The 8,590-nt window shown below is 60.8% G+C and overlaps 1 protein-coding gene across 4 annotated transcripts; it reads left to right on the top strand.

Moving 5' to 3' along the window:
• Window positions 1–1,841: 1,841 nt before the first annotated feature.
• On the top strand, window positions 1,842–8,368 carry LOC104474591 (sestrin-3). 4 transcript variants are annotated; one of them, XM_086756702.1, is made up of 9 exons: window positions 1,842–1,997; window positions 3,795–3,998; window positions 4,213–4,395; window positions 4,510–4,746; window positions 4,838–4,949; window positions 5,208–5,326; window positions 5,753–5,943; window positions 6,287–6,431; window positions 6,978–8,368. In XM_086756702.1, exons 1-9 carry the CDS (start codon window positions 1,932–1,934, stop codon window positions 7,065–7,067), a joined length of 1,347 nt encoding a protein of 448 aa, XP_086612828.1. In that variant the 5' UTR covers window positions 1,842–1,931; the 3' UTR covers window positions 7,068–8,368. The 4 variants fall into 4 exon arrangements, with proteins under 4 accessions (XP_086612828.1, XP_086612829.1, XP_086612831.1 ...); XM_086756703.1 differs by having other exon boundaries at window positions 5,208–5,311; XM_086756704.1 differs by lacking the exon at window positions 1,842–1,997 and adding an exon at window positions 2,353–2,469.
• Window positions 8,369–8,590: the final 222 nt, after the last annotated feature.

Genomic DNA, 8,590 nt, shown 5'->3' on the forward strand with positions numbered 1-8,590 from the left:
TCTCGCAGGGTCTAGGGGAAGCAACAGTGGAGCCCTGTGCCATGCCCACCTCTGACCTCTGAAATGCCATGGTGGGGGGTCCAGCCCCACCAATCTGGGCCTGCACTACCGGGCCCACTGTCTCGAGCCCACAGCGTCATCTACAACAAGCACGGAGGTGAGTCCCATCCTGGCTGTCCCCCAGGTGCCTGCTCCCTGAGCATGGACGGGACACGCCATGGCCTCACCAGGTGGCAAGCTTGGCCTCTGGGCTCTGTGGCTGCTGCCAGGGCCACCTGCTGCCCTCAGCCACCACCACTGTCCCTACAGACAACCAGAGCTTTCTGGCAGCAGCACTAGTGCTTCGTCCCATCTCCAGTGGAATGCTGCACAGGCTCACATGGGCGCAGTGGTGAGGTGGGGGGGGTCCTGTGCTCACTGTGCCAGCAGCCCACCCCCACCTCTCTCTAGCTTTTCCAGACATCATCGACCTGTGTGACAAGCTTGGCACCCCCAAGCTGCTGTTCCCATAACCAGCCTGAGTGAGAGGGCCAGTGAGTTTCTGCAGGCACACAGCACCTACTATGTCTGCAGGGTGGAGTTCAGAGCACCTGGTAGGTGTCCAGGCAAGTGCAGCCCCCTGGGCCCTGGGGGTCCCAGCAGTGCACGGGGTGATGGGGCACACAGGGCAGGAGTGACCGCAGGGCTGTCCCATGGGGACCAACGAGGAGTGGGGTGCTGGTCCTTCACACCCTTCCTGGAGCACCCCAGCCCAGCACAGACAGGTGTGGGACCACCCCAGGAGTGTGTGCCCAAGCATCTGCACAGGAGGCAGACCAGTGTCCCATCAGTGCTGGAGGAGAGGAGGACACCTGACGTGGAGACACTGCCGTCCACAGTACAAGGCCAAGGAGCAGTAAGGGGCTGCCAGTGGCCCCCATGGCAGCTGGCTTGGCCTTGCCCACCTTCATCAAGGCCACCTCTGCCCTGGGGAGAGGGGCACACTGTCTGCCACAGGCCAGCCCTGTTCTGGGGACCTTCCCACCCCCACGGCCTCCAGCACCTCATGGGCATGCAGCTCACAGGAGGAACTGCCCCATCCCCCTGCCCACTGTCCCCATGCTCCACTGCCCCATCCCCATGCCTGCTATCCCATACCAATCACCCTCGTGCCCTACTGCCTGGTCCCCATGCATGCTGTCTGCACGTGTCATCACCCTCATGCCCCATGTCCCTGTCCCCATGCCTGCTGTCCCCACACCCCATCACCCTCATGCCCTACTCCCCCGTCCTCCACCACGTTCAAGCTCCGTCCCCCTGCCCCACCGTCCCTGTGACCGTATCCTTGGACCCTGTTGTACCCATGTCCCTCCACCTCCTCACCGCAGCCCCAGTGTTGTGTCTCTCTAAGCAGGGGAAGGCGCCAGGCTGAGTGGGGATGGAGGGGACTCGGCGCAAGGCAGCTTCACCCTCCAGAGAAAGGCCAGGGCTGGGCCAGCAGGATGGGCAGTGCTGAGGATCAATAAAGACTGGGGCTGCCCCCACCATACACTACCCAGAGCTATGGTCATCGCTAGGGACAAGGACAGGGGACACCAGGTCAGGGGACACAAGGACAGGCATGCCCTCCGCAGCGTCCCCAGGCTACGGGCAGGCCTAGCCCCGCCCCTGCCCAGGGTGGGCGGTGTATCCGCGCTTGACGGACAGGTAACTTTCCACGACTGCCCACGTGGTGCGCCAGGCAACCCGCTCCCCCGCGGCCGATTGGGGTGTGATGCCGGCGGTCCCGCCCCCTTTCGGCGGTGATTGGCGGAGACGAAGCGGCAGGAACGCCTCCCGCGGTTCGGGCTGCCGCGGTGCCCGGCTCAGCGCTGCTGCTGGCTGGGTCGGAGCAGGAGCGGGCGGGCAGCACCGGCGCTGGTCACCGGTACCGGACACGGCACGGGATCATCATGATCGTGTGTCCCCAGAGCGTGGAGCACCCCCGAGGAAGCCGCTGCCAGCGGCTGCCGGGACAGGTAGGACCCGCCTTGCCGCCACCGGAGCCCGTACCGGAGCACCGGGCTCGGCCCTGCTCGCCACCACTGGCCCAGCCTGGCTGCAGCATCAGCAGGCCAGGGCATTCCCGCCGCCTGCCCGCCCGCTCGCCGGCAGCGTGCGGGGCCGCGCTCTCCCGATGCGGTGGCCGGCAGCCTGGTACCGGTACCGGTGCGGCGGCGCAGTCCCCGTCCCCTTTGTGCGGGATACGGGAGGCGCCGTGCCTCCATCACTGCCAATCAAACTTGTTTTTCTCTCTCCGGCTGCACTCCCCGCTCCGCGCACTGGGGGCGCTGCCGCCGCCGCCCGCACAATGGGGCCCTGGTTACCGGCCGCCGGCACCGCCGTGGGGACTCCTGCCGCGGGCACTAGCGCTTCCCCTGTCCCCTCGAGAACTGGGTCGGGGGGCCGGACGAGAGGTGCCCTCCGCGGGCATCACTGGTGGAGCCACCGGTACAGGCGGAGCTATCGGTACTGGTTCGCAGAGGGATGGAGTCCCGGAGGGCGGCGGGGTTCGGCCGGGCGGGGTCGAGGCGGGGCCCCCCGGCCCCTCTCCTGCTGCTCCCGGCGCTGCCCGGGCTTGCTCCTGGTCGCAGGCCGCAGGACCGGCTGGGCTCCTCCATCCTTCTGCCTGCTTTACATGCAAACTGTTGCCCGGCGATTGGCTGGCCGGATAGTGCCGGGGCATCGCTCCCCCGGCAGCACCTGCCCGGGCAGAGACGGGGTGAGGCTGGCAGTAGGTACGGGGTTGGGGTCCCTATTTGGGGTCAGGGAGCTTGAGCATGCGAAAGCCCTCCCAGTGGGCAGAGGGGAGGGTTATGGCCAAAGAGGGTGAGGAAGATGGTGTCGGAGGCGATGCAGGAGGCTGGGGAGGCAAGGCCTGGGGAACGTGGGTTGTGTTGCTGGCAGGAGAGACCCTCGGTGGCGAGCAGGCAGGAGAGCCCGACTAGGGGGCAAAGGCTGAGTTGGGGGGCTGCCCTGCACCTTCCATCATCTTCTTCTTTCATCCTGCCCTTCCAAGCCATGTCTGCCTGGTTGCTCACTCCATCATCACCTGGACAAGCAGAGCAATGAGAGCAGCGAGGCTCCTCGCTGGGGCCACGTTCCCCCCAGGGGAGCAGAACGGCCCCCGGCTCCTCCATCTTTGCCCACCAGAAGGAGACCAGTGGCTGTAGCCCCATGGATGTCCTCAGGGCAGCTCCTTTCCCTGAGCAGAGGGACTCTGTGGGGGACTTCTGCAGGTCACTTCTGGTTTGCACCTTCTGTAGGACAGAGAAGCTGGTGGTCTTCATCCCTCCCCATTTTAGTTTGGGATTTGGGTTGGTTTTTTTGGATCCCTTTCGCCAAAAGTGAAGAGAAAGCTCCAAATGGCATCAAGTAAATCTCAACACCTGAGCAATGGTGTGTTTGTCAGAAGTGCAGTATGGTAGAAAATAGCCAGAGCTGCTTCCTGTGCTGCCTCTCTGGGTGTGACTGCTCTGTGCTGCTGCACAGCTCAGCCCTAACTCGGCCTCCCCTCAGCCTCGGATGCTCCACTCCGTGCCCCACGGCTTTGTCGTCCCTGCCAGTGCTGCCCTGACCCTCTGGAGGTGCTCTGCCCAGCTTTCTGATCTGAGCCTAAGCTCTCTGCAGTGGCCTCTGACCTGATGTTGTCCCTCTGGGAGCACCAAGCCAGAAGAGGGGATCCCAGCCCCTTGCAGAGCCCAGGCTTGGCAAGGGTGGGCTGCTGCAGCAGGGGCTGCTCTGGGGAGAGCTAAGCAGAAGCACATTCCCCACAGGTAGTGAAGATGTCCGGCAGCGACCCTGAGCACCCCCAGTTCCTCTTCGTGAAGGTGCTGGCGAGCCGGGGGCGGCTGGAGGCAGTGACCCAGCAGATGGGCTACCACCCACAGTACCTCGACAGCTTCCTCAAGATGCAGCACTACCTGATGCACATGGATGGCCCACTGCCCTTCGACTGCCGGCACTACATCGCCATCATGGTGAGTCCCAGTGGGAGCTACTGAAGGAGATGGGGGGCTCTGCCTAGCCCCACAAGGCTCCCTGCTCTCCTTCCACCAGGCAGCCTGTGCTGGGGGCTTCTCTGCAGAGGCCAACATCATGGTGTCCTGGAGGTTAGGAGAGAGGTGGGGGCAGGGTGCCAGGACACCGCTCCCATTGGCGCCATGTGGGGATGCTGATGTGCTGCTCTTGCAGGCAGCTGCACGGCACCAGTGCCAGTACCTGGTGAACCTGCATGTGCTGCAATTCCTGCGGGCAGGAGGTGATCCCCAGTGGCTGCGTGGCCTTGACTTCATCCCTCCCAAACTCCGCAACCTCAATGAGATCAACAAGATCCTGGCGCACCGACCATGGCTCATCACCAAGGAGCACATTGAGGTATTGGGGGGGGTCTATCAGCCAGGGACTAGCGCAGTGGTGGGGAAAGCAGCATCCTCAGGGGGTGCCAGCACCCTGCCCATGTCACATTGCTGGTCTGTCCATATCCTGCAGAAGCTGCTGAAAATCAGCGAGTGGAGCTGGTCGCTGGCGGAGCTGGTACACGCTGTCGTCCTTCTGGCACACTGTCACGCACTTGCCAGCTTTGTCTTTGGCTGTGGCTGCGAGCAGGATGAGGGGCCGGGGGGCCGAGGCTTGCTGAAGCCCCTGTCACCTGGGAGCCAGTGCTTCTGCGAAGCCACTGCCGGCAATGGCTGCAGCCAGGAGCTGCTGTGCATCAACCGCAAGCGGGTGAGCCCCTGAGGGGGATAAGGGAGCACACCTGGGGGGATAAGGGGCACAGCCAGGTGCTGCCCTCACCCCCAAACCTGTGTTTGTGCAGTCCCTGGACTCCTGCATGGAGCTGGATTGCCTCCGGGAACGCATGCAGCGGATCCATGTGGAGACTGAGGGCAGGGAGGAGATGAGGCTGCTGCAGCAGGACCGAGAGGAAGGTGAGGGGTAGGGAGAAGAGGTGGGTGTGCAGGAGGGAGTTTGTATGGCACACCTGGGTGTTGCTCCCCCATGTCTATACTTATATTTTCCGTGACATACTGTTTGGAGAGGGGCTCCTGGGATGCTGGTGGCACGGGAAGGAGGCAGTGGTGCTTCCCAAAGACACACAGCAAGGCCCAGCTTTCGATGTCTGCTGCAGCTGAGAACCGGGCAGCTGAGCATTGCTCTGACCCATCTGCGGGACTCTCCCCTCACAGATACTGATGGGGAAGTCACCGGTGCCACCAACCTTGCTTGCTACATGCAGGACCCTGACTTTGGTTACCAGGACTTTGCCCGGCATGACGAGGATCAGACGCAGGTATTCAGAGCCCAGGTGAGGTTCCTGCTCTCTCAGCGGGCAGCAGCCTGGGCTGCCACCTCTCCTCTCTGCTCCTGGTGAGGAGTGGATAGTCACGGGGGTGCCTGTGTAGCCTGGATCTGGCACAGCCGCTTTTGCAAAATGCCTGAGTGAGGAAGCTCAGCTCTGAGAGGGGACCTGCCCCACTAGGGTTGGGGAGAAGGAGGTGACCAGTGACTTCTGTCCCCAAGGGCTGCCAGTTCCTTCACATTGCCCTCATGGAGGCAAGAGTCAAAATCATTCAAAAGCTGCCTGATGAGGGATGTTGTGTTTTGTGGCAGAGCTGCCCCCAGAGCAAACCTATTGAATTTTGCTGCATCCCAAGGTCTCCAGCCCTTCTTCCTAGAAACATGCCCCAGGCTCCTTTCTACAGTTGCGAAAGCCTCTTGCTGTGCTCAACAGGATTACTCTTGGGAAGACCATGGCTTCTCGCTGGTCAACCGGCTCTACTCTGACATTGGGCATCTCCTGGATGAGAAATTTCGGATGGTGGATGGTCTGCAAAGCAGTGCCATGGCCAAGCGGCTGGGCTGTGAACCCTCTGTCTTCAAGCGGGGCATCTGGAACTACATCCACTGCATGTTTGGGATTAGGTAGGGAAAGGAACCTCATGGTCCAGGGGAGAAAATCGAGCTGATCCAGGCGGGAGGAGGGTAGGGCACTCAGGCTGTGTCTAAACCATCACAGGCTGTCTTGCAGATGGGCTTGGGAAAGAGACAGAGGTGAATTGCCTGCCTGGATGTTGGGCCAGGCAGGGAAGAGATCCCCATCTTCTCTCGCCAGGGCAGGGTGCTTCAGGAACAGAATTTCAGTGCCCAGTGGCTGCTGCTCTGTGTCCCCCTGCCCTGTGGGTGTGCTGTGCCCCAAGCAGACTAGAGGTGAGGTGCTCCATAGGGACACAGTGCTGGCTGTGACTTGCCCCTGTGCTCCCCACAGGTATGATGACTACGACTACGCAGAAGTGAATCAGCTCCTGGAGCGAATGCTCAAAGTTTACATTAAAACTGTAACCTGCTACCCAGAGAAGACAAACTCAGAAATGTTTGACAGGTTCTGGAAGCAGTTCAAGCACAGTGAAAAGGTGGGACAGCCGGTTCCTGGATCTGACTGGCTGCAGTGGGGCTGGGAGCAGGCAGAGGCTGCAGGCTGGGGTGCTTTGAGGGGTGTACAGAAAGCTTTTGAGCCACCAAAGTCTGAGGCAGGTCGGGGGGAAATGGAAACTGGCCATTTGTAAGGAGTTGGGCTTAGCATGGCTTGAGGCTGTCTGAAGCATGATAAGCACAGGGGCCACCAGCAGCATGGGGATCTCCAAGGCCACTACCCCATCAATGAGCGCCTCCAGGCGACATCTCAGCCCACAGGAGCGGCTCTGTGGGCAGCAGGGACCATGCTGATGCCAGCCTAGGATGCTGATGCCAAGTGTGCCAGGGACTCCACAGCATGTGGCTTGAGGAAACAGGCACAGCCTGCAGGACTGGGAGGATGGGGAAAGGGCAGCTGCCTGTGCTGGAAAAACTGTTGGCATTTTGTCCCATGCCACAAGATTCACTAGCCCACGTGGGCATTTGCTTGCACTGCTGCCCACAGCACACTGCGGCTGCCTGAACCTCTCTTGCTTCTCCCTTAGGTCCACGTGAACCTACTCATCCTGGAAGCCCGAATGCAGGCAGAGCTGTTGTATGCGTTGCAGGCCATCACCCAGTACATGATCTCCTAGACAGTGAGGAGCTGCACTGTGGCAGGGCCAGGCAGCATCCTTTCTCCCTGGACTTGTGTGTGACCCATCATGCTGGGATGGACAGCGAGGGATTACTCAATTTAGTTTACTTGACTGTCTTTTTCCTTCCCCCCCTGCCTTGTGGGGCTCACTGAGTGGCCCCGTTATGTGCAATTACCAAACTGTGAGGCAAGTCCATGCTGCTGAGATGTCAGTGTGATGCTGGAGACTTGAACATGTCCAAGGAGGACTGCCAAAGACATGGGAGGGAGAGGGAGGCGAGAGGGGCTGGGGGCCGGTTTAGAGGAATGCTCCCTTGAGAGCAGAAGCTCCTTGCCTGGATACTGCAGGAGCCTTGGCCACTGCAGGGATGGCAAAGGAGGGAGCTGGCTTCCTTCCCTGTGCTGCAGTGGCTGCCCTGCTCGCAAACTTGTGGGTGCATTGCAATGTCCTGAGTTGTGTGGGCAGGCAGGGAGGAGCACTGGCTCCAAGCAAGGGCCGTTACCCAGCCAGGACAGGAAGAGGATGCGTTTGCTGCCTACGTGTCCTGCCCTTTAGGTCTATGTGCCACACCCCTTGGGGATGGACAAGCGATGACCCAGGTGAACTCCAGACTGTGAAGCTCTTGCTGGCAGGGTGCCCTAGTGCTCTGCCTTCTCTGAGAGTGGGGTGAGAAGGTCTCTGACAGTGTTCAGGCTCTAGAATTTTCTGCAGGAGACTCTGGGTAGTCCTTGAGGAGCTTGCCCCAAAGCCCCTCCTGTGCCTCCCATCAGTGGCAGGAGGAACAAGTGAGGCTTCCTGAGTTAATGTGGCTTCTATGTTCTTGGCACTATGAGGGCTGAGGTCCTGGCACCCAGTCGCTTGCTGCTTAACAGCATGGAGGAGGAGCCTGCGGTGGACAGAGGTCAGCTATGGGAGGCTTCTCCTTGAACCTGAGCTGGGGGTGCTCTCTGGGCTCTCCCCCTTTAAACAGAGGCAGCCTGTGCACCAGCCATGTCCTCTGCCCAGCAGGCAGGAGCATGTACCGTGGCTCCACCCTGTCCCAGGGCTGCCTCCCTGCCTGTGCTGCAGCCCCTGGCTGGGGAGGTACGACGGATCCAGCACAGGCTCCAGAGAGCAGCCATGAAAGGGGAATGAGGCCACCCATGATACATGGGAGCCTGAAGCGAGGGCAGCTGTTGAGTCAGCCCAGCACACATAGCTTTAGTCGACCTGTTTACTGTGTAAATGTACAGGGAGAAAACCTTGTGTATGGAAGCTACAGAAAAAGCCTATTTTTTCTATAAATATATTATGTTTGACATGGATGTGTGCTTTATTTCTGCCACATGTTGGGAATGGGATCCAAACTTACACAGCTGCTCTGAAAGGAGGATACCAGTGTCTGGCTGACTGCAGCCCTGAGATGGCTCCAGCTCCAAGAACCCCAACATTCCCAGGCATGATGGGGTCCTGTGTCGACAGCTCTGGTCCAGGGTCAGTAGCTGGTCACTTAGGCTGGACCCATCCTGTTCAGCTTAGCT

This window comes from Chlamydotis macqueenii, chromosome 11, assembly GCF_036417535.1.
Source record: "Chlamydotis macqueenii isolate bChlMac1 chromosome 11, bChlMac1.mat, whole genome shotgun sequence".
Classification (NCBI taxonomy): Eukaryota; Metazoa; Chordata; class Aves; order Otidiformes; family Otididae; genus Chlamydotis; species Chlamydotis macqueenii.